The sequence below is a fragment of the Elephas maximus genome, chromosome 11 (genome assembly GCF_024166365.1).
Source record: "Elephas maximus indicus isolate mEleMax1 chromosome 11, mEleMax1 primary haplotype, whole genome shotgun sequence".
Taxonomy (NCBI): Eukaryota; Metazoa; Chordata; class Mammalia; order Proboscidea; family Elephantidae; genus Elephas; species Elephas maximus.
In genome coordinates this window covers 105201381-105227016 of record NC_064829.1, presented here as the reverse complement: position 1 = coordinate 105227016, position 25636 = coordinate 105201381, and the positions used below count along the sequence as shown (strand labels likewise).

The window sequence follows — 25636 nt, the reverse complement described above, 5'->3', positions numbered from 1 at the left end:
GAGTGAGGATCATATGATTTCACTCTTGGGTTAATGTGATCACACTCATAGAACTTTATTATTTCCATGGGAAATGAATAAACTGGAATTTCTTCACCTGCAGAACTCAGGACTAACCCCTTTAAGATGTGAGCACACAAATCTGTTCCAAGGTCCTAGATGAAGACTCAAACTCCATGCCCCCTCATACAAACTGAAAACACTATGTGGAAGCTCAGTGCCAACTGAGTTTGAAAATGCTACAATTTTTCACTCCTTGCCAGTTTGCCATTGGTACAGGAACACAAGTATTATAAATTACCAGGGAACCCATATCCACATGTTGTTGTTATTAGGTGCCATCGAGTTTGTTCTGGCTCATAGCGACCCTATGTGCAACAGAAGTGCCCAGGCCCGCACCATCCTCACAATCGTTGTAATGCTTGACCCCATTGTTGCAGCCACTGTGTCAATCCATTTTGCTGAGGGTCTTCCTCTTTTTCTCTGACCCTCTACTTTACCAGGAAACCCTGGTGGCATAGTGGTTAAGTGCTATGGCTGCTAACCAAAGTGTGAGCAGTTCGAATCTGCCAGGCGCTCCTTGGAAACTCTGTGGGGCAGTTCTACTATGTCCTATAGGGTCACTATGAGTTGGAATCGACTCCATGGCACTGGGTTTGGTTTTTTGTCTACTTTTTTTTGTGATATCACTCCTGATAACACGTCCAAAGTATGTGAGACATAGTCTCACCATCTTTCCTTCTTAAGAATATTCTGGTTGTACTTCTCCCAAGACAGATTTGTTCGTTCTTTTGGCAAAAACAAAAAAAACCAAACCCGTTCTTTTGGCAGTCCATGGTATATTCAATGTTTTTTGCCAACACCACAATTCAAAGGCATCAATTCTTCTTTGGTCTTCCTTATTCATCCAGTGAGAATACAGATGAGTATTTATTGGAATCAGGAAAAAGAAAATCTTTATAATCATATGGAAAAAATACAGAATCCAAATTGAAAAAACTGATAAATTTGAGCAGATAAAGGTATTTTCAAGCTACTTTACTTTATAAAAAACAGAACTGATAAGAAAGAGTTGATATTATTTGTATAAAAAGAGAAGTTACAAAGAAAATATTAAAATTGGCAAAGGATATTTTATGGATAGAATTTTGTCCCCCAAAATATGTATTGAAGTCCTGGCCATATACTGTTGTGATTTAATCATGTGATTAAATCAGTTGCCCTAGGGTAGAGCACATTCCCTTCCATGATGCAATCTAATGTAATGTAATGTAATTACCTTACAGCTAATGTAATGTAATCTCTTTCCATAATGCAATTAATGTAATGTAATCAATCAATCACTTGAGGTCATACCGTTTTAAGGTGGATCTTAAGCTTAATCACTTCTGAGTTATAAAAAGACCAGAACAGACACAAATGCACACACACGGCACCAGTAAGACAGACCCCATTGTTATCACAAATCATGGATTCGAGCTGCCTGCCGCAAAGCCAAAACTGAAACAGGAGGAGGTAAGCAGCAAGAGGGCTTTATTGAATAGTGGTATTCAAGAGACAGAGGGGGTTAAATTTCTCCCCAATTCTGTCTGCCCTAAAGGGTTGATGGGAGGGTTTTATATGGAGAAGGTCAGAGTTACCTAATGTTTTGAGCACATAGTCTACAAATGGTCTTATACGTCACAAAACAACTACAAGAAACTATTAAACTAAAGATATGTATGTCAGACATCTGGACTCTCTAATCAGTATGCTTGTAATAGGCTGAAAAAACTCATAAGAACCTCTCAGCTAGCGAAACTCTTCTGCCAAGTTCACTGTGGCTGAGGTAGGGAGCAAGAAAGAAAGTCACAGGTTTAAAATGCCAGGCAGCTTTTCTAGCTGCCGTCTTGTAGGCTGAAGGCCATTTCTCGAGAGAAGGTAGACCAAGACCACAGGAGCTGAGACAGCTCCGCACCCTTTGCATGAGACCAGTGCAGCTGGTGCAGTAAAAAGTGTTTTTAGAGATTACTTAAAGCATCATTATGGTGTTAGTTATGTCAGGCTCTCAATCACCCACTGTGAATAGGAGAAAACATGTTGTAAGGTATTACGGTGCTTGTTATGTTAAGAGCGGAACAGGCCGCTCAGCCGTATCTTGAACAGAACCTGCACCATTTTCCAAAGGCTAGAGATTAATCACAGTTTATGCAGCTATACTAAAACAAACTAGACAATATATTCTCTCTACTTTCATATTAAAACACTGGAGAAAATGTATTATCTCTACTTCACCACGTGAAGATTGTCAACAAGCAAGGAACTTCTGAAGCTATGGACATGAAAGGAGCGGACACAGCCGAACCTGATTTGGACTTTCAGTCTCCAGAACTGAGAAAATTAATTTATATTGCTTGAAGACACTCACTTGTACTATTTTTGTTACAGCAGCACTAGCTAAGACGGGATGTAAACAGAAAATTCACCTGACATTGGTAGGTATAGTAACACCTATTCGATGGCAGTGTTTTTTTTTTATTCAACATATCCATGAGCAAAGAAATGCAATTAATGAGACAGCATGTTTGGTCTATCAAATTGGGAAAAATTTAAGAAAATCATTATTCCTAGTTTGGATACACTGAGACTGGACATGTAACTTGGAGGACAAGGTGGTACAGTATCTAAAAAAAAAAAGGATCCTTAGCAACCACTTGAAATGATTTCATTATTTAGTGACATAGAAAGCTGTCTCTGATATAGGAAGTAGGAGAAAAAAGACGGCTACAAAATATTATGACGCTATTTTTAATTCAGCGCAAGTTTAAAAAAAATTACATATTCATGTAGATCAGGAAATACATAAACCAAGATATTAATGATGCTTGTCTCTGGGCAGTAGGATTACAAGGAACTTTAATTTTGTTCTTTGAATATGATTTTTTCTTACATTACTTTGAACATGTACTACTTTTGAAATAAAAAAATTAAATATATTTTATACCAAAACATCAAGAATGCTTAATATTTCTTGGCGGTGGAATTACGGATTTGTTTGAGTATAGTGTCAGATTTTCTGCAACGCGTACACATTGATGACAAGTAATTATTTCATTTTATTTAAGGATAAAAAAAGCGAAGGCGCTGCCCGCCTGCAACATTACCGTACGACTCTGGTGAGCCTCCTTAATCGCAGACCCCACGCCCCTGCCCGGTTCTGGGACCTGCGAGCGGCGGACTCTCATTTACGTCACTGTCTGGGGCCCAAATAAGACCGCGCACCGCAGAGGGTTCTGGGAAGTGTAGTCCGGTCGCTCCGTAGTCACCCACTTCCACTTCCGGCCAGTATATAGGGTTGTTTCTTCTCTGTGGTGAGTCATCTGAGGGACGTGGGTCGTCTTTAGGTCTTTTGGGGTCGCAGGAGGGGGAAGGGGCGGCGGGACGGCATGGGGCACATGGTCTGAGCCACGGGATTTCGAGATCAGCCTGGCGAACGAAGGAAGAGTTTGAGGAGGGACCAATCATCCCGGGGTGGACGGGGGAACCGGGCTAGCACGGCGCAGCCTCAGGTTTGGGGTCGACTGCTCCCTTCACCCTCAGGCTTGGAAAGAACGGTTCGGGGCTGGCAGCACCGCCTTTGAGACACACATCTCCCAGTTTGGGAGACTCGATTCCGGGCAGTCGCGGATTGATGATGTTTAATTCTTGCAAGGCAGACGCCCACCCACTTCTGTACTAATTTCAAAGTTTTGTCTGAAGTCACCTCTATAAAGAGCTTCAGAAGGTGAGTCCTTGCGTTTCGTATGTAGTCCTTTGAAAATGATTAAGCTGTGTACAAGTTATATGTTATTTTGCTGTATTGTTACTGGCTCCCTGGTGGTACAGTGGTTAAGAGCCCTACTGCTAACCAAAGGAGCGGCAGTTCGAATCCACGAGGCGATCCTTGAGAACCCAATGGGGCAGCTCTACTCTGTCCTATAGGGTCGCTATGAGTGGGTTTTGTTTTGTTTTGTTTTTGAGGCACACACAGGTCGAATTCCACTGTAGGTATCACACAGCATGTAAGAGCTCTGAATTCAAATCTCGAGGTTGTATTCTGAGTCTCACTGTGTCCTGAAAACTACAGTGAATGCAGGCTGTGGATAGGGCCCCAAGCAGCAAGCCATGGGCCCATCTCTGAGTCAGGTCAGAAGGGAGGCCCCAATCTGAACTCTTGATTCCTTTTTTTTTTTAGGAAAGAGTAGATTACATCCCACTGGTGCTCAAAGTTTTCCTCCAGTGGTGTATTAAGAATTGTGATAAAATTGTGTTATCTCATGGCTCATTTTTCTTTCATGTGGCTCGTTTGCATCCTTGGAATGGTGCTTTCCTAGAGAGAACTGCATAGAAAAGGAAGGAATAACCTCTGGACTATTTCCATTAGAGTTCCAGGTGAGTAGCACTTTGTTTTTTGTTTTGTTATTTTGCTTTTTCAATGAAATACCAGCTCTTTCCCCACAGAGAGGACAGCTTTCCTGATCTCATTCTTTTTTTCCATGTTTTTCTCAAATACTCATCCAGGCCCCTTAGCCACAGCTGCCTTCCCCCAGAAATAGGTTTCTTCTGAGGCTGAGGAATCCCCCAGCGTTTTTATTGAGTGTAATAATAGGGCAAGTGACACCTGTTACCACCTCCAGGGGAGGAGTCCCACCACATGGAGGACAGCAAAGAGCGTAACAGTGTGTGCCACCAGGAGCAGTAAACTAGATGTCAACCCACTTTATGCCTTGCAGGAGTTAAGGTTGCCAGGAAAAACATGACACACAGGCGCTGGGTGGGACAATACTTTACTTCCATAGACAAAAGAGAGCAAGGTCAGCTTCGGTAGTGGGCATTGGTCCCCCATGACCAATGGGTCTTGCTCCACAGCCAACTCGGAGATAGTCTTACACATTCCCTCCCCACCAGAAACACATAGAAGCTGGGTTGGACAGATGCCACACTCTTGGCAAAGCAGTTCTGGGAATATTGAGATGGGCTCAGGGTAAGAGGTGAGGGATGTGCCCATAGCCCATCAGCTGCTATAGGGTGTGTTTTGGGTCAAGACCCCTCAGAAAAGGGTGTTAGCCCACACTCTTACCCTGTCCAAGAAGCCAAACCAACCCATCAGGTCCTGAGCACAAGGTTCATTCATGGGTCACAGGGAAAGGTGACAGGCCACGCTCAGACTGCCCCCTTCCACAGAACCAGTGACCAGAGAATGGTGATCCTTTGTGGTCAGTTTGCCACATTTGTGCTGGGCCTAAGCCCTGGGTGATATGGCCCAGCTCGCTATGTTGCATGGCCTGGCTCGTTGCTGAGAGAATTCACATGACTGCTGAGTATTTGGCTTCTACTTTTTTTGAGAGAGAGAGACCTCATGATTTGGCCCGTTCTTGCATCTGAGGTGGGATTTCATGTCCTGTTTTGTGGTGGATTCACTGGGCAGTCATGGCAGCTTGCTGGGCATATGCTTGGTCATCATGAGAAGTTTATTCACGGTCTGTTTCAGGGGACCCTTTGCCACTACATCAATGTGAGTAACAAATAGATCTCTTTTCCAGCTGTCAGGCTACCGCCATAGTCTTTGTTCCCACACAGGGGAACTTCTTTTTTTATGTATATATACTTTTTATTGTTTTTTTTTTTCTGGGTTATTGTGCTTGAAGTGAAAGTTTACAAATCAAGTCAGTCTCTCACACAAAAACTTATATACACCTTGCTACATACTCCCAGTTACTCTCCCCCTAATGAGACAGCCTGCTTCCTCCCTCCACTCTTTCTTTTCCTGTCTGTTTCACCAGCTGCTAACCCCCTCTACCCTCACATCTCCCCTCCAGGCAGGAGATGCCAATGTAGTCTCAAGTGGCCACCTGATCCAAGAAGCTCACTCCTCACCAGCATCCCTCTCCAACCCATTGTCCAGTCCAATCCATGTCTGAAGAGTCAGCTTCAGGAATGGTTCCTGTCCTGGGCCAATGGAAGGTCTGGGGGCCATGACCACCGGGGCCCTTCTAGTCTCAGTCAACCATTAAGTCTGGTCTTTTCACGAGAATTTGGGGCCTGTATCCCACTGCTCTCCTGCACACAGGGGAACTTTTAATTGTCCAGTCGTTGATCTGCTTATCAGCAGACCATATGGCCAGGCTGTTTGCAACAGCTCTTGAGCCTGTAAATATGTAGCAGGAAGTTGCTGTTGGAGTGGGCTGCACAGCCATCAGCACTGCATGGAGTTTGGCCCACTGGGCAGAAAGCCCTCATCTGGTTTCACTCAGGTGGCCCTCTTCAGGGCAAATGGCCACAGCAGCCCAGTGGCCTCCATCACCTTTGAGCAAGATGAACCAAGCCATACTATCAGGTGAAACATGTTTAAACCATGGGCCCCACTTAGTCAAGGGAGGGATAGGAGCTCCCCCTGCCGGCCATTCAGCTCCTTCCAACTAGTTTATGGAGTCAGTTGACTTAATCTTTTTGTTTTTAGGTAATATTGCATTTTCCATGAAAGTTTACACAGCAGATTAGGTTCCCATTCAACAGTTTCTACACAAATTGTTCAGTGACATTGGCTATGTTCTTCACAATGTGTGAACATTCTCATTATTTCCATCCTGGATGTTCTCTTTCCAGTAATCTAATTTCCCTGTCCCTTACCTTCTCGTCTTTTTTTTTTTTTTTTAAGTAATTGCTGAGCTTTTGGTTTCGTATAGATGATTTTTTTTTAAAGGGTTGCAGTACTCACATGTGATATTTATTTTGTGTGCCGATCTGATATATAGCTAAAAGGTAACTTTGGGATAGTTTCTGTGTAAGGTTTAAAGAATACTTCAGGGCAGTAGTCTCGGGGAGTCCCCTAGTCTCAGCTGGTCCAGTAATTCTGGATGTTTTTTTTTTAAGAATTTGAGGTTCTCTTCCACATTTTTTCCCATTCTATCAGGATCCATCTATTGTAGCCTTGATCAGAACGATCAGTAATGGTAGCTGGGCACCATCTAGTTCTTCCTGTCTTAGGGTAGATGATGCCATGGTTCATGTAGACTATTTGTCCTGTAGACTATAGTTTCTTCTCTGTGTCTTGGGTTTTCTTCTCTTTTGTTCTGGATAAGTAGAGACCAATACTTGTATCTTAGATGGCCATTTGCAAGCTTTTAAGACCTTAGACACTTCTCACACGACTAGGATATAGAACATAGCTGTATGAACTATATTACGCCAGTTGTCCAAGTTGTACCACGAGACTATGGTCCTGAGCCTTCAAATGCAAAAAAGCAATCCTGCGAGGTATTTGTCCCATATGTGCTTTATTATATATATTAATATATATGCATGTATACACATATATACATATGGGTATACGTTTTCATACACCTGTATATATCCACATATATACCCCCATGTACATACTTACACACATATATGCATACATACATACATACATATATACTCATACATATATTTTTTTGATTGTTGTTGCAAAGTTATATATGCTATAACCCATTGCCGTCGAGTCAATTCTGACTTGTAGCGACCCTATAGGACAGAGTATAACTGCCCTGTAGGGTTTCCAGGGAGCACTTGGTGGATTTGAACTGCCAGCCTTTTGGTTAGGAGCCATAGCAGTTAACCACTGTGCCACCAGGGTTTCCAACATATATGCTATACCAATTACCAAAGGGCCCTTTTTTTGCTGGGTACGTCTTAGTGACATCTTCTGTCTTGGTCAGGCTGTGCACACTTCACCCATATTTAGTGTTGTGTTTGTTTCCCATCACCAAACATAACAAGTGTCTACTATCTAAAGAGTGATTCCTCCCCACCATCTCATCCTTGATAACCACCAGTAAATGTTGTTAGTCTCTGTATATGTACCTATTCTTAATCTTGTTATAAAAGTGAGATCATAAAATATTTGTCCTTTTGTGATTGACTTATTTCACTCAGCATAATGCCCTCCTGATTCATCCACAGTATAAGATGTTTCGAGTACTCATCATTATTCTTCATGGCTGCGTAGTATTCCATTGTATGTATGTACCACATTTTGTTTAGCCATTCATCCATTGATGGGCACTTAGTTTCTTTCCATCTTTTTACCATTGTGAAGTGTGCTGCATTGAACATAGATATGCATGTCTGTTCTTGTCATGGCCATTAGATCTCTAAGGGTGCTGTTATATCTGGGAGTGGGATGCTGGATCATAAGGTAGCTCTATTTCTAGTTTTTCGAGGAACCGCCTTGCTGTTCTCCATAATGGTTGTACCATTTTACAATCCCACCAGCAGTGGATAAGGGTTCCAATCTCCCCACATCCTCTCCTGCATTTGTTGTTTTCTGGTTTTGTTTGTTTTTGCGTTTTTATCAGTGCCATCCTAACAGGGGTGAGGTGGTGTCTCACTGTAGTTTTGATTTGCATCTCTCTAGTGGCCAGTGCTCCAGAACATCTTTCATGTGTTTGTTGGCTGCTCGAATGTCTTCTTTGGTGAAGTGCCTGCACGTGCCTTTTAAACAAAAACCCTTTGCCTGTTTTTAAATTGGGCTGTTTGTTTTTTTGTTGTTGAGTTGTTGGAGTTTTCTGTATATTTTAGAGATTAGACCCGTATTGGTTATGTCATTCTTGAAGATTTCTTCCCAGTCTATAGGTTGTCATTTTACTCTTTTGATTAGCATAAGTGTTTAATTTCAAGAGGTTCCAGTTATCTCATTTGTCTTCTGCTGTTTGTGTATTTGCATTGTGTTTGATAATCTATTTTTACAACAACAAATTAGGTCCCATCGTTTTGTCCCTATGTTATCTTCTAAGAACTTTATAGTTTCAGCTTTAACATTTAGGTCTTTGATCCTCAGTTTCTGTGTATGGTGTCAGGTATGGGTCCTGTTTAATTTTTTTTCAAGTGAATATCCAATTTTGCCTGCACCATTTGTTAAACAGACTGTTTCTTCCCCATTGAAGGGACTCTAACACCTTGTCAAAAATCAGCTGCCCATAAAGGGATAGATTTATTTCTGGGTTCTCAATTCTATTTGCACTGGTCTGTGTGTCTGTCCACTGGTTCACTGTTGTTAAACCAGTACCAGGCAACTTTAATTACTATAGGTATATAATATGTTTTAAGATTCAGGGGCGTGAGGTCTCCTTTTTCATTCTTCTTCAGTAGTACTTTGGCTATCCAGGACCTCTTTCCTTTTCCGTGTATTGTTGGTGTTTAGATTTTCCATTTCAGTAAAGGATGCTGTTGGAAGTTGAATTGCATCTGATTGAGATTGCATTGTATCCATAGATCACTTTGAGTAGTATTGATATTTCACAGTATCCATGAGCATGCAATGTACTTCCATTTATGTAGGTCTCTTTTAGTCTCTTGCAGTGTTAAGGAGCCCTGGTGGCACAATAGTTAAGCGAATAGGGATAGTTTTACTTCTCCTTTCCTATTTGGATATCCTTTATTTCTTTCTTGCCTTATTGCTCTGGCTTGGACTTCCAGTACAATTTTGTATATGAGTGGTGATAACAGAAATCCTTGTTCCATTCCTGTTTTCAAGGGGAAGGCTCTCAGTCTTTCTCCATTGAGAAGAATGTTAGTTGTCGGTTTTGCATATATGCCCTTATTTATATCGAGAAATTTGTCTTCTATTCCTATTTTGCTGAGAGTTTTTATCAGGAAAGGGTGTTGAATTTTATCAGATGCTTTTTCTGCATTGACTTGATCTTGAATGTACCATGTTCATTTAATAATGGAGCCCTACTGAGTCTGTCCTGTTTTATTAGTAGGATTTGTGAGTACCCACATTAGGATGGACAGTTCTGGTCTTAAAATCATATAGGGTGCTTTAGTGGTTAAATGCTCAGATTCCATTAAGGCTCAATAACAGACTAAAAGCTGCTGCATCAAATGAGTGTACCTAGTGGCTGCCTCAGTTAGTGTGCGTGTCCAAAACCTGAGGGGCCAAAGCACCCCAGTGGTGGTTTTTTGCTGTCGTAGACTCCAGTTCGGATTGGTAGGTGTCACCAAGACCGTAGCTCCATAAGACTAGCAGGCTTCATTGGCCCCAGTGGCAGAGCCCACACAATTGCATGTTGAACGGCCTCCAGAGCCTACTGTTGTTGGGGGCTCCATTTAAAGGCGGCCATCTTGTGAGTAAGCGTAAATAGAGGAGCTAGAAGAATGCCCTGATGTATTATATGTTGTCTCCAGTAGTAAACAGGCCTACCAGCCACTGAGCCTCTTTCTTATCGGTGGAAACTACCAAGGACGGAACCCTGGCGGCATAGTGGTTAAGAGCTCAGCTGCTAGCCAAAAGGTTGGCAGTTCAAACCCACCAGCCACTCCTTGGAAACCCTACAGGGACAGTTCTACTCTGTCCTTACAGGGTCGCTATGAGTGAGAATTGACTCAATGGCAACGGGTTTTGGTACCAAGGACAGCCATTTTTAAAACTCTGATCAGGGATACTTCTCTGGTTCCTGGTGTATTTGTTGGGCAGGTCCTTGGACCGTATCAGGGTTGATGCCCTATCCTGTGTATGTCGTAATGTTTATGACTTAATGCAGGGCCTGCAATGAGGATGCCATTCATGCAGGGAAGGACAGGTCTTCCCAGGAGTAGTTGGGCTTATTGCAAGTGTAGCCCCTCACATTGGTGGTGTGTTGCCGGGGAGTTGACTGTTCCTGCAGCAGAAGTGCAGTGAAGTTGCGCTCTCGGAGCCTGGGTGGTGCAGACGGTGAATGCACTCAGCTGATAACCAAAAGGTTGGAAGTTTGAGCCCACCCAAAGGTGCCGCAGAAGAAAGGCTTGGCAGTCTACTTCCAAAAAATCAGCCATTGAAAACTCCAGGGAGCACAGTTGTACTCTGAAACACGTGGGGCTGCCGTGAGTTAGAGTCACCTTGATGGCAACTGTGTTAACTGGTCAGGCCATTCCACGTGAACACAAATTGGCCCTGATCTTCGACCTGCAAAGGGACGTAAAAGGAGGCATCAGATAGGTCAGTAACGGTGTATTAATCTCCCGTGCGGGCTGCCACCACCTCGGTGACAGCGGTGATAGCAGGTACTGCAGGGGCCAAGAGTGGCACCTGGCATTCAATCCGTGGGAGTCTGTTGTCAGCCTCCAGGCTCCTGAGGCCTTTTTTACAGGCATTTGTGCTGGGCTGTTACACTGCAACCAGGTGGTCCTTAACACTCCTGCCCGCGGCAAGTCCTGAACCAATAGGGTCAAGTTGTCTTTTCTACCTGGAGTGCTGTTCTGCTTTTGTTGAGTAACCCAGCAGGCTTTGGACAATTCAGGAGGCTGGTGGAGTGGATGCCTTCCACAGCTATGGCTCCAGTTCTTTGTTGTAGGGGGCACCATCCCAGGCAACAGTGGTATTCCAGGCCACAAGCTGCCAGAATGTTGATACCTGTAATGTATTCAGCAGTGGGAACTATGATCACTGGCACCCGAAATGGTCCCAAAGGCCCCACCCACAAGAACACGTACACTTGCCTGACATGGGTCACTTGCCCACCCCAAATCCCCCAATGCCACCATCTTGTCCACCCCTGCGGAGGCCTGCAATTATCGTCATTTGGGCACCTGTGTCTAAGAGCCACTTGAAGATTTGGATCCCACCTCTTTCCTCTTCCAGCTTTATGGGGGCATAGGGCCACCAGTGCCCAGCAGGGTCCTGGAGACCTTGGCACCACACCTAATTATTATTTTCTTGAAGGGAGCAAGAACAGGCTACAGATGAGGGGGCTCATCCTCTTTATCTAGCTCATCACGTTAATAGTTGGAATTACCTTCGTCACAGTCCTGGTCGGGGCAGAAGGAAGCCTTAGCAACCCAGCGCTTCTCTTCCCCTGGCTGCGTTCAGGTATTCAGAGAGCTGCCATGGAAGATTCTAAGTCTTTCCAGTCCTGTGAACCCTATTTTTCTTGCCCCTTTTATGGCTGGGATCAGAGCCCTCGTTTACAACTTAGAGGGATGCCCCCTCTACCTAGTAACATTGGCAGAGGTCCTCTGTAGGGATCTCTTCAGTTTCTACTTTGTCTCTCGCTTGTAGCAACCAAAACCACATTGTTCTTTGAGTGGACCCCACCCCCTCCTTCCTCGTTCCTGCGTCATTCTTCCATTTCCCTTTTTGACCCCTGCCTCAGTGGGAATGGCTGACACCATGTTGCCATTGCCACCCTGTCTTAGTCATCTAGTGCTGCTATAACAGAAATACCACAAGTGGATGGCTGCAACAAAGAGAAGTTTATTCTCTTACAGTCTAGTAGGCTGGAAGTCCGAATTCAGGCACCAGCTCCAGGGGAAGGCTTTCTCTCTCTGTCGGCTCTGAAGGAACGTCCTTGTGATGCATCAGTCTTCCCTTGGTCTGAGAGCATCTCAGCACAGGAACCTCAGGTCCAAAGGACGTGCTCTGTTCCCAGCGCTGCTTTCTTGGTGGTATGAGGTTCCCAACTCTCTGCTTGCTTCTTTTCCTTTTGTCTCTTGAGAGACAAAAGATGGTGCAGGCCATGCCCCAGGGAAACTCCCTATACATTGGATTAGGGAGGTGACCCGAGTAAGGGTGGGATCCAAATCTTAACATAAAATTACAATCACAAAATGGAGGAGAACCATGCAATACTGGGAATCATGGCCTAACTAAGTTGATACACACGTTTTTGTAGGGACATAATTCAGTCCATGACACACACCCCAAAGTGGGATGTTGCGGTGGAACTTTTCCACCACCTCTCCCACTGTCATCCCTGAAGACAACAAAAGGGATGGAGGATCTTGCATTGAGTAGGCCCTTGTCTCATGAAAGCCTCCAATGCCATCTGAGACAGGGCTGTTCGTCCACCTCCTCTCCTGGAGTGGGATCATGTAGCAGTTATGACTCATGAACAGTTACCAGTGACTTTTATTTACTCTTTGGGAAGTCCCTTGTGATTGGGAATACTAGTCTCATGATTGTAGCAACCCAGACTAGGAGTAGCATAGGCTTATCTCTCTCCTGGTCCTGTTGCTTCTCCTGCTCAATTTGGGTAGAAATGCATTGCAGCAGGGGGTCAGCAGTGAGCTTCTCTAGACTGCCCCATCAGCTCAAGACATGTGTAATGCCCGTTCCTTGAACAGATGCATGAACCAAGCTGCATGAGACTCCCCTGGCATTTCCCCGTATCTGTTCATCTCTGCGCATCACACCCTGTTGATGGAATTGCTTAAGTGCGTCCGATGTGCCAGATCTGTGCAAGATGGTGAAGGAAGGAGACTCAATTTCCTTGATGATTTAGAGCCTAGCAATTCAAACAAAGCATTACTGGATCCCAGAATGATTTTTTTTCTGGTAGTGGCAGGAGGAAGCTTCATTTAGAAAAGGAGTTCTTGAATTGGAGTCCTTGAACGTAATTCAGCGGGTCTGTGAACTTGAGTAAGGAGCCCTGGTTGCACAGTGGTTAAGCGCTCAGCGCCTAACCGAAAGGTCAGTGGTTTGAACCCACCAGCCGCTCTGTGGGAGGAAGATGTGGCAGGTCTGCTTCCGTGAAGATCACGGCCTTGGAAGCCCTGTGGGACAGCTCTACTCCATCCTACAGGGTAGCTGTGAGTTGGAGTCAGCTTGAAGGCACACAAGAACGACAACATGGACTTGAGTGGGAAAAAAATTTACCCTAGTCTAGTCTAACTGAAAATTAGCATTTCTTTCAATTGTGAATGTAGGCAGCAAGCCACAAAGGTATTACCAGTACCTGTAACTTTGTAATCCGTATAAATCATGAAATTTTTTATGTCATATTATAATTGGTGCTGATTTTTTAAAATATTGTTTGTACTGATTACTATTTTGAGATTATAATAGTTAATTCATTCTTGATACTTAATTCCTTGATACATACTGCATGTTTTATATATATATGTGTATATATATACACACACACACACATGCTTTTATAAGTACATACATAAACATATTTGATTTCTAAGTTTTAAAGGACTTTCTGTTTTCTGGTGAATGTATGGTTTCAGTTTTTTTCATACTTAATATTGTTGAAGTTTGTATTTCAATATAATTAGTTTTTTAAATAGTCCTGTGTATTTCATGAAGCCCTGGTAGCACAGTGGTTAAGAGCTCGGCTGCTAACCAAAAGGTCAGCAGTTATAATCCACCTGCCACTCCTTAGAAACCCTATGGGGCACTTCTGCTCTGTCCTATAGGGTCACTATGCATCAGAATTGACTAGATGGCAATGGTTTGGTGGTTTTTGTTTTTTTTTTTTTTTTGGTTGCATATTTTATTTTATGCATTTACACTGTTATTCTGAGTAGGACTCTATAAGTGTCAGCAAACAGTTACAGGAGGCCATAAAGGTTATAAACCTCTGATTTAAAAGATGTTGGTAACCTATATCCCGAGTTTTAGAATCCTTGAAGACAGGAATTTTTTTTTTTTAATTTGTTTACAACTTCCAAAGAATTGTATTAGTAAGGTTTTTTACTGTAGGCTTGCCTTCTCAGAGCACAGATCCCGTAAGTTTGTAAGGTCTCCCCTACCTTTCTGAAGGGCCCTGTGGCTCCCTGTGAGACTTCAGCTGCCAGGCCCTCCCCCACACACTGCTGTGACCATCCTCAGCCACCTCCAGTGTTAAGGGCTCTGCACTGTTAGCCCTTCCAGAGCAGGTTCTGTAAATACAGCTACTTCCTAAATGTCCACTGAATGAGTAGTATCCAGAGGTTGGGAATCCTCCTGGAGACTCAGAGCTTTGAGGCCAGAAGAAAGGACTCAAGTGACCTGAAGTTCCCTCTTGAGTCACCAGGCCCCGGCATATGGGAACCAACTGGGCTCTGAGGAGCAAAGAGGGAGGCAGGCACTTCTGACCGCAGATAGCCATCTGATGCTCCTTGCCAAAGCTTGGAGAATCTCAAGAATGAAGAAGCCCTTTGTCTTTTTGCTTCTCTAGCTCAGGAAGAGAATAAATAAAAGTGCCGCTGTGTTCAGAAAGCCCAGGAGTGGAGACCATGGAGACTTTGACCTCAAGACATGAGGAGAGAGGTGAGAGTTAATGAAGGCTGTGGGATCAGAGAGAATCCAAGCTGGGTGTGAATGGGGAAACAGTTGGGTGAAAAGGAATTCCTGTGGTGTGAAGAAACCAACACGTAAATCTTAACACTTTCCTAAGGTTCAGGTCAATCATCTAAGAGCTCAGAGAAGGCTGCACTTCTTCCTCATGGCTTCTTTCTCTTCCTGCAGCGATTCATTCTCAAGCCTCAGCCCCTTGCCAAGGAGAAGATAAGACCAACTTTCAGGTGCGTTGAGTTTCCTTTTCTTTCCAGAAATACCGCTTTTGGCACCAGAGAGTAAACATCTCTCCCGTATTTCATAAAAGGAAAAGGAGAGGAAAATGTGGTGTGTGAGTACCTCGGCATTACTCATTGCCCTTACCCACAAAACAGCTGTGGGAGATATAGTATGGCTCTGTTTGAGGAATGAAGAAACGAGTGGTGAACCCTGGGTGCGAACCCAGGTCAGTATGGCTGTTGTCAGGGGCCCCCAAGACCACCCTCAGGTTCAGTGATTCACTAGACTCACAGAACTCAGCAAAGCTGTTGTACGTGAGTGTATGGTTTATTACAGTGAAGGATACAGATTAAAATCAGCAACAGGAAAAGTCACGTAGAGCAGAGACCAGGAGAAAATAGGCTCAAGCTTCCAATTGTCCTCTCCCAGGGGAGTCTTACGGACAATGCTGAATTAAATCTCCCGGCAGTGATCCGTGACAACATGAATGAAGTATTGACAACCAGGGAAGCTCACCTGAGCCGTGGCGTCCAGGGTTTTTATTGGGGGTCAGTCATATAAGTCATGGCTAATTGCCTGCGTGGCTGATCTTACTCAGCCTCCAGCCCTTCCAGAGGCCAAATTGATACAGTGTGGCCCAAGGCCCCCACCATAAATCACATTGTTAGCACAGACTATCTGGTGTGGTCCCAGACTCCCACTATGAGGCACATTGTTAACATAAACTATCTGGTGTGGCCCAAGGCCTCGGGTAAAAAAAAGTCACACTTATCAGGCCGGTTATTCCAAGGTCTTACAGGTTATCTCCCAGCACTAGGTCAAGGGCAGACCTTTCCTTGAAATGTGCAGGGTTTGGGCAATCCAGGGCTGCTGGGTTAACCCTTTACTCCACAGACTCCATAACTGCCCATTTGCACTTCGTGCCACCTGTCAGTACTAGACTCATCTAGGGCCTTGGGCCCAAGTTACGTAGTGAGGTGACTACAAATAATGGATTCTCCTTCTTTGCCAGGGGTTTTCTCCTCCGTGGGACATTTTTTTAATTCATTCCTAGATGTAATAGTCTTCATCCCTATCAAAAAGTACACCATGAACAAAGTTAAACACAACATAATGGAGGGCAGGAGGCTTTCATCCATGACAACATTTTAACATTCTTACTTTCAAAAAGGGAGCCCTGGCGGCATTGTGATTAAATGCAGGGCTGCTAACTGTGAATGGTCAGCAGTTGGAACCCACCAGCCTCTCCATGGGAGAAAGATGAGGCAGTCTGCTTCCCTAAAGATTACAGGGTTGGAAGCCCTATGGGGCTGTTCTACTCTGTCCTGTAGGGTTGTTGTGAGTCAGGATCAACTTGACAGCAACAAGTTTGGATTTTTTTGGTTTGGGGTACTTTAAAAAGAAGGGTATGAATAAAGACCTGAGTGTCTTGTTCAGGAAGGGAGAAGGGAAGAAACACAAATGACCAATAATCATATAAAAGATGATCACCCTCACTGTTAATGAGTGCATTGCAGATTGTAATGAGACATGATTTTTTTCTGGCAGATGGCCCAAGATTTGAAAGATCAGTGTCCGCTGTTAGGCAGCGTGTGGAGAAATGGGTGGATCCTCACAGCCGCAGGCAGACGGGGAGTAAACTCATTTCCGCTTTTGGGAAGTTGTGCGTACTTCAGATCCAGAATTTCCCACTCTAAGAATTTATTCTAGATCAGAACAAGTATTCAAAGAATGATCATTATCTTTCGAGGTTTTGTGTTTGTGTGCAATTTTTTAAAATGCAGTAATTTTGTACATTTCTAAGAATTCTGATTAATATTATTATTATTTTTAAATAGCAAGTTTCTCCTCTCCTCTAAAAAATCTAGTGAATGTACTTCCTGGTGTCTGGGGGTTGGTTTTGGGGAAGGTTCCCAGCTTTCCCTGATAAACATGGCTCACTGTGCCTGACCTGTCTGTGGAAACGATGTAGTTTATGCTGAACACCTGCTTTCTTCTGGGAGTCTGGGATCTTGGTGCGTGCTGGCCAGACGGTGCCTGTGTGCTCAGGCCCCAATTCAAACCCTGGGTACTGACTCTCTAATGAGCTTTCCTGGTAGACCACATTTCACACAGGTTGTCACAATTTGTTAGAAAAATGAAGTATGTCGTGTGACTACAAGAGAGGACGACAGCTGGAAGCTTGAGCCTGGTTTCCTCTGGATTTCACCCTGTGTGCCTTTTCCCTTTGCTGATTTTGCTGTATATCCTTGTGCTGAAATAAATCACAGCCATGAATACAGCTGTATGCGGAGACCTGTGAGTCCTACTGGTGAATCCTTGAACCTGGGGGTGATCTTGAAGACCCCCTAACACAAGACCTACAAAGGCAGGGTTGTGTGTTTCCTGCTTGTCTCTAATCGCTGGGGAGTAACACTATTTCCTGAATGAGCAATAGGTTGGTGTTCATGCAGTAAACCTTTCTGCAACACTTCGTCTTCCTTATTGAAAATGTGTCCATGGTCTAAAAATAGTGACGTACCTGTGCAATCACAACTCACTCTCACCTTGTAAACCTTGCCACAGGTATTCCAGGCTGCAGGTGAAGTAATCGTGAAAGCCCACATGTACACTTGTCGTCTCAAGAAAGCGTGTCGCGGTCCAAGCAAGTGACAGTGACGATGTGACCATGATATACTTGATAGCTGTGTTTCAACATAATAGCTGCTGTGTTTTCTTGTTGGAGCTGTTAGCTTAAAAAACCTGTGCTCTACTGCATAACCAGGGATGACACGGTGTGTTTGAAGCTCCTAGGTTTGAACTGCTGCCTTAGAGGTCTTATCTGGCTGGGGAGATGGTCACACCAACACACATTAGTTGCTTTTGGCCCAGTGCTAACATGGAAGCCTCTGAAAAGGGGGGCTGTGGCAGCAAAGGAGCCCCTGGGGGGTGCAAATTGTTAACATGCTCACCTGCTAACAAAAAGGTTTGGAGGTTTGAGTCCACCAGAGGTACCTTGGAAAAGAGAGTGACCCGCTTCCAAAAAATCAGCCGTCAAAAACCCTGTGGAGCACAATTCTTCCCTGGCATGCATTGGGTTGCCATGAGTCGGAATTGGCTCAAAGGCAACTGGTTGGTCGGTGGCGGCAAAGAGCAGGATTTGTCAGCTGCTGATGGTGGGGTGAGGGCGTGGTTGGTGAGGAACTCTGACCTGGCAGAAGCAGTGATAATACTCACGTGGAGTAGGTGTAGCATGGACACTCGTAATTAGGCACTGTTAGAACTGTGAGTTGTCATTCTTCTTGGGGGAAAAGTTGGCGGTCTCCAAGTTAGAGTCAAATTGTAAACTGTGCAGACTCTGTGACTCAGCCATTTCAGTTCTAGGAATTACTCTCAGAAGTGCTCACACTGAGCAAAGAATGTTCCTTGCTTTAATCTTTGGCTAGCCAGGGGAGATGAATTGGTGGGCTTGAAATTATTGGCACCAAACAGTAATAACACTTGGTGTGACTCCACACCAATCAACTTCCTGCTTTCTTGTCTACCTTTCTTAATGTTGCCAAATTTATCTTTCATCTAGTGGATGTTTGTGTTAATGGACTTCACGTTTTAGGAGTCATTGACGTTCAAGGACGTGGCTGTGGTCTTCACTGCGGAGGAGCTGGAGCTGTTGGACTGTGACCAGAGGAAGCTGTACAGAGATGTGATGCTGGAGAGCTTCAGGAACCTGGTCTCTGCGGGTAAGGGGAATCTCTCCGGGTATTGAAACTTAACTTATTGCAGTGTTTTTATTCCCTAGAGAGGATGTTTTGGTCTCCTACCCAGGTTAAAACCTTTATTTGTAGACCTGTTCTAAATTGCTTTATTTGGCCAGTCCTGGATCTTTTCCCTGTCTGTCCTTCAAAGGCATGAAGATCATGGGATTGGGACTACATTTTCAAACTATTTTTGTATCTCAAAAATGAGCCTAAACCTTGCATCTTCTTGCATTTTCAGGGCAACAGCCTTTCGAATCTGATAAGATACCCCGTTTGGAACAAGATAAAGAAACTTCAGTGACGAAGAGAGAAGCTGTAATGGATGCTTATCCAGGTGAGAGCCATGGAGATAAGAGCCCGGCTAAGGCAGTGAGTAGGTGAGCTTGCCACACAGATACCCCATTGCCCACCCTTGATCTTGCCCGTATGTACAATGATGTGTGTGTGTATATATATATATAGTGACATCATAATATTACATATTATTAGCAATAGCAACATGATTAGAGAAATGATTTTCTCTGTAAAAATCTGTTCAGAATTCCTTTTGCTGTGCAAGTCAATGATGAGACATCATATGTTCATATTAGCATTTAGTTTCAAAGCTCGTTCATAGGAGCCTCTTCCTCTTCTCAGACATAAAAATAAATGACCTGATAATTATGACACCTAAAGCTGAATTTTTCTCTAGGCCATTATGGTCTTGAGCCGTATTTGGTCCAAGTCTGAAAGGCTAAAATGGCTGAGCCAGTCCTTAACTTACTCTCATCTCTGAATTGTCTTAAACCCCATAGGAGACAAGAATGAAAAGGATATTGAGTATATTCAAGAAAAAGAATTAAAAGTCCTTTTATACAAAGAGCTTTCATACTGGAAACTGTGGGAACAGGTGACTGGTGAATTAACTGGGAATCAGGACCGTCCAATAAATCTTCAGGGGAAAGATATCCAGTTTTCAGAAGATGCTTCTCACTGTCAAGGGTGGGAAGACAAATCTACTCAGTGTTTTCAGATTGAGAATGTGGTGGACAGTCTTCAAGAGAGTGGTCCCATCAGTGTAGAAAATAAAGGGTTTCCAGCCTGGAAAAGTGTGAGCCCGGTCCCCATTCAGGAATCTTGGGCCGTTGTGAATGAGCCTTGGAATGTTCAAGGAGGGTGTAAAAAAATCAACATGGAAGATACACTGTATAAATGTGATTGGGATGATCATGGCTTCTGCTGGATATCACATTGCCACGGTGATCACAGACTGTCTGAACCTTATAAATGTGACGAGTATCAAAATCACTGTGTTGGCGAGGCAATACTTTATCACGGTAACCCTAGTGAGAATGGCTTTAAAAGCGAGCAAGGTGGAAATGGCTTCAGGGATGATTCCAACTCTCCCACTCATCCACGAGTGCACTTGGAAGAGGAACCCTATGGATATCAGGAATACGTGAGGCAGAGTGCCTGTCCTGACAGACACCAAAGCATCCCCTTAGGAGGGCTATCAGCTGTAAGTGTTGAGTGTGATCACGGCTCCAGGCAAAGTGTTGACCCTCTTAAGGTCTACACAGATGAGATGCCCTACAAATGTGATGTCTGTGGGAAGGGGTTCAGGTATAAGTCCGTTCTCCTTATTCACCACGGAGTGCACACAGGAAAGAAACCCTATGAATGCGAGGAGTGTGGTAAGGCCTTTGGCCGCAGTTCCAACCTGCTTGTCCATCAGAGAGTCCACACAGGAGAGAAACCATATAAATGCAGCGAGTGTGGAAAAGACTTCAGTTACAGCTCCGTACTTCAAGTCCATCAGAGTCTGCACACGGGAGAGAAGCCCTACACGTGCAATGAGTGTGGCAAAGGGTTCTGTGCCAAGTCCGCATTGCATAAGCACCAGTACATCCACCTAGGAGAAAAGCTTGATGGCTGTGTCGAGTATGGAAAAAAATTGACTTGTAGCTCACCTCTTAGCAGTCACCAGAAAATGCACACAAGAGAGAAACCCTACCAATGTGACGAATGTGGTAAAAGTTTCAGTTACAACTCGTACCTTCAAGCTCATCAGCGAATTCACACGGGGCAGCGCATCTACGAGTGTGGTGTATGTGGTGAGAGTTTCAGTTACAGCGCAGGGTTTCTCATGCATCAGAAACTGCACACAGGAGAGAAACCCTTCAAATGTGAGTGTGGGAAGGGCTTCGGCCGAAGCTGGGACCTCCAAGTCCATCAGAGGGTCCACACTGGAGAGAAGCCCTTCACATGCCTCGAGTGTGGGAAGGGCTTCTGGCGGATCTCAGACCTTCACAGTCACAAGAAAGTCCACACTGGAGAGAGGCCCTACATTTGTGATGTGTGTGGTAAAGGTTTTATTTTCAGCTCTGACCTCCTCATTCATCAGAGAGTCCACACAGGAGAGAAACCCTATAAATGTCCTGAGTGTGGCAAAGGCTTCAGTTATAGCTCAGTACTTCTCATTCACCAGAGAGTCCACACAGGTGAGAAACCTTATAAATGTGAAGAGTGTGGCAAGGGCTTTAGGTGCACCTCAAATCTTCACAAACATCAGCGAGTCCACACAGGAAAGAAACCCTATACATGTGATGAATGTGGCAAGGGTTTCAGTTACAGCTCAAATCTTCGCACCCATCAGAGGTTACACACGGGAGAGAAACCCTACACATGCTTTGAGTGTGGAAAAGGCTTCAGGTTCAGCTCGGGTCTGCTCAGCCACGAGAGAGTGCACACAGGAGAGAAACCATATAGATGCGATATATGTGGGAAGAGCTATAGTCAGATCTCCCATCTTTATGGCCATCAGAGGGTCCACACTGGAGAGAAGCCCTATAGGTGTGAAGAGTGTGGGAAGGGCTTTAGTCAAAGCTCCTCTCTTCAGGTCCATCAGAGAGTCCACACAGGAGAGAGACCCTATAAGTGTGAGGAGTGTGGGAAAAGCTACACTCAAAGCTCACGTCTGCGAAATCATCAGAGAGTGCATTTTAAGTGAGAAATGTTATAAATAGATGTAAGTTGAGGACTCTAGTTAGAACTCAGGACTTTATTTGAGAGCCAACTCAGGAGAAAGACTTTATGAAAGTAACGTGCATGAAGGGCTGCTTTAGAGGCTAAATTTTTCAGAGTCATCAGCTCATCTACAGAGGAAGGGAAGATCTGAAGTTTTGGTAGAGTAAGCACTTTAGTCACAAACTTTAGTCTTCAAGACTCTGTTGTACAGCAGAATAATCCTTAAATGGCACTTAAGTTGGGTTCTCTATGGAAGCAAGAGCAATGAGCCATATATATATACATACATATATATAAAAAAAAAACCAAACCCAGTGCCGTCATGTCGTTTCCGACTCAGCGATCCTATAGGACAGAGTAGAACTGCCCCATAGAGTTTCCAAGGAGCGCCTGGCGGATTTTGAACTGCCAACCCTTTGGTTAGCAGCTGTAGCTCTTAACCACTACGCCACCAAGGTTTCCATATATATGTATACATACAGATATATATATGTATACAGCAAGTGAGAGAGAGATTTATCTCAATGAAATGTCTCATATGGCTGTAGAGGCTGGCAGGTCCCAAGTCTGTGGGTCAGGCATCAGGTAGGAGGCTTCTCCTGAGTCAGGTAGCTGCTGGGGCTGACAAACCCAAGATCAGTAGGTCAGATGGCAGGCTGCTGGCTCATAGCCTGCAGAGGCCAATGAATCCCAAGATTGGCGGACAGCATGGCAGACTGTTGACTCAAATCCTGAGAACTGGAGGCCAGGTGATGACGATCCAGAGAGAGCAAAAACCAGCCAGCTTTGCTGGAATATCCATGTATATTGGATGCAGACCGAGGACACTCCCCTTATAACTAATCTGATCACATCAGATCACATCATGGAGGTCATTACATTATATCACAGATTGGAAGATAACTACATCATTACATAACCAACAAACTACATCATTACACAACAGCCAAACCACTGAGAATCATGGCTCAGCTAAGTTAGCACACAACCTTAACCATTGCAATCCACCCCTTGTCAAACTGATACCTGTACACATCTCCTTAAACCTTACACAATCTCTGAATAAAGATATTTGCATCATATGTGTACCTAATGTGATACAAGTAACATGCATACAACTGAAAACACACTAGCCCTGTTTACTACATCTTATATTTTGTAAGTGAAGAAAATAAAAATATCTGATGAAAGTATACAAGTAAGGAATACTGCTAACAGTTCCAGTCCTTGTTTCTGCAACTGGCCACATGGTTATAACTGGTATTTAGAAAAACCTTTCCCCACCAAGTCCATATTCCTTTTGCCCTCAGCAAGCACGTCAGCTGGTTGTGGTTCCTTGCGTGATGGGGTGACCCCAAACCTTCATTCCTGAAGGATCTGGACCCTTAGTAGTCATGTCAGAATTGAGTTACTGTAGTTTTCCGTTGACTTTAATCATAAGGCATGGTAGTACTAAGAGTCTTCGTAAGGGATCTCCCATATTCCAGACATACTGTTTTTCATTGCTATTATGTGACATCAATTCAGTTTTCCCTTGGTAATCAGGATCAGTCACACCAGACAGCAGTTCACTTTGCCAGCTGATCCAGAGGCATGATGAGCACAAAGTGGTTGGGCAGCATTCTTAACTTCCAGTTCAATGGACTCAGTGTTGTGTCTCCTGGTAGAAGCATTCTTTCCTTTGGAACTAAGACCTCTAGAGCCACAGAGCACAGGGCAGTGGGAACAGGAGGCAAACATTTTGTGAGTGGGTTACTAGGGGTAATAGTGGTGCTGTTCCCATTTCCATTCCTTAATTCCTAGACCCATGAATCCTGACTATGGGAGAAACAGCACCATATGTTGGATGCTGGTTTAGAGCATATACAGCCACCTGGAGAGCACTGCCCCAACCCTACGAAGTATTGCCAGCTAGCTGGCACCATAATTGTGTCTTTAGAAGGCCATCCCATCGTTCTATCAGGCCAGTTGCTTCAGGATGATGGGGAACATGGTAAGACCAGTGAATTACATGAGCATGGGCCCACTCCTGTGCTTTATTTGCTGTGAAGTGAGTCCCTTGGTTTGAGACAGTGCTGTGGGGAATACCATGACAGTGGATAAGGTATTCTGTAAGTCCATAGATGGTAGCTTTGGGAGAAGCATTGCATGCAGGGAAGGCAAATCTGTATCAAAAGTAAGTCTATTCCAGTAAGAACAAAATGCTGTCCTTTCCATGGTGGAAGTGGTCCAATGTAATCAACCTCTGCCAGGTTTGCTGACTGATCACCTCAAGAAATGGTGCCGTATTGGAGACTCAGTGTTGGTCTCTGCTCCTGTAAGATTGGGCACTCAGCAGTGGCTGTTGTGAAGTTGGCCTTGTTGACTGGAAATCCATGTTGCTGAGCCCCTGCGTAACCTCTATCCCTGCCACCATGGCCGCTTTATTCATGAGCCCACTGGGCAATGACAAGAGTGGCTGGGGAAAGAGGATGACTGGTTTCCACAGAATGCATCATCCTATGCACTTGATTGTTAAAATCCTCCTCTGCCGAGGTCACCCTTTGGTGAACATTCATGTGAGACACAAATGTCTTCACTCTTTGACCCATTCAGAGAGGTCTGGCCACATATCTCTTCACCATACTTTTTTGTCTCTAATTTTCTAATCATGTTCCTTCCAAGTCCCTGACCATCCAGCCAAACCATTGGCCACAGCCCATGAATCACTGTACAATCACACATCTGGCCATTTCTCGTTTCAAGGAAAGTGAACAACCATGTGCACTGCTCAAAATTCTGCCCTTTGGGAGAATTTCGTTTTGCTGTTCTACAGTGAGATCCCAGAAAGGGGTTTTACTGCTGCCTAGAAATTTAACTGAGGTGGAAGGGGCTGGAATTTTTATCAGATTAATTTCCCACACTCTAGCATGCAAATGTTTTGCCAGTATGTCCAGAGTCATTGAGACTTTTTAGTCCAATTAGAATAATGTCATCAATGTAATGAACTAGTGTGATATGGAAGGAAAAGACAGTCAAGGTCCCTGCAGCCTAAACTGTGACATAGGGCTGGAAAGTTGATATACCCTTAAGATAGGACAGTGAAGATGTGTTGCTGGACTTGCCAGCTGAAGACAAACTGCTTCTGGTGTTCCTTTAAAACTGGAATCAAGACAAAGCCACTAACCAGATCAATAGCTGCATACCAGGTACCAGGAGATATATTAATTTGCTCAAGGAATGAAACCACATCTGGAACAGCAGTGGCAAATGAAGTCACCACCTGGTTAAGTTGACAGTAATCCACTGTCATTCTCCAAGATCCATTTGTTTTTTGCACAGGCCAAATAGGTGAGTTGAATAGGGCTGTGGTGGGAATCACCACCCCTGCATCCTTGAAGTCTTTGATGGTGGCAGTAATCTCTGCCATCCTTCCAGGAGTGTGATATTACTTTTGGTTTATTATTCTCCTAGGTAGGGGCAGTTCTGATGGCTTCCACTTGGCTTTTCCTATCATAATAGCTTTCCTCCACTAGTTAGAGATACAATGTGGGGGTTCTGCCTGCTGCTGCGTATATCTATTGCAATTATGCATATCTGGAAATAGGGAAATCACTACAGGATTAGTGTCAGTTGAGAGCCAGTATCTGGTAAA

At 44.2% G+C, this 25636-nt stretch overlaps 1 protein-coding gene across 4 annotated transcripts; it reads left to right on the top strand.

Moving 5' to 3' along the window:
• Positions 1-3294: 3294 nt before the first annotated feature.
• Positions 3295-25387, top strand: LOC126085544 (zinc finger protein 229-like). 4 transcript variants are annotated; one of them, XM_049901066.1, is made up of 8 exons: positions 3295-3350; positions 3692-3763; positions 4353-4410; positions 14922-15013; positions 15212-15267; positions 18852-18978; positions 19235-19330; positions 19791-25387. In XM_049901066.1, exons 4-8 carry the CDS (start codon positions 14980-14982, stop codon positions 21983-21985), a joined length of 2508 nt encoding a protein of 835 aa, XP_049757023.1. In that variant the 5' UTR covers positions 3295-3350; positions 3692-3763; positions 4353-4410; positions 14922-14979; the 3' UTR covers positions 21986-25387. The 4 variants fall into 4 exon arrangements, with proteins under 4 accessions (XP_049757023.1, XP_049757022.1, XP_049757024.1 ...); XM_049901065.1 differs by having other exon boundaries at positions 3298-3350; positions 3580-3763; XM_049901067.1 differs by having other exon boundaries at positions 3298-3350; positions 3580-3763; positions 15141-15267.
• Positions 25388-25636: the final 249 nt, after the last annotated feature.

What these genes read in the sequence shown, in the direction of transcription:
- LOC126085544 (XM_049901066.1), top strand. Translation starts at nt 14,980, where the DNA reads ATGGAGACTTTGACCTCAAGACATGAGGAGAGAG. An exon ending in AAGATAAGACCAACTTTCAG is followed by an intron (nt 15,268 to 18,851) that starts GTGCGTTGAGTT and finishes TTCACGTTTTAG; the next exon opens with GAGTCATTGACGTTCAAGGA. An exon ending in CAGGAACCTGGTCTCTGCGG is followed by an intron (nt 18,979 to 19,234) that starts GTAAGGGGAATC and finishes TTGCATTTTCAG; the next exon opens with GGCAACAGCCTTTCGAATCT.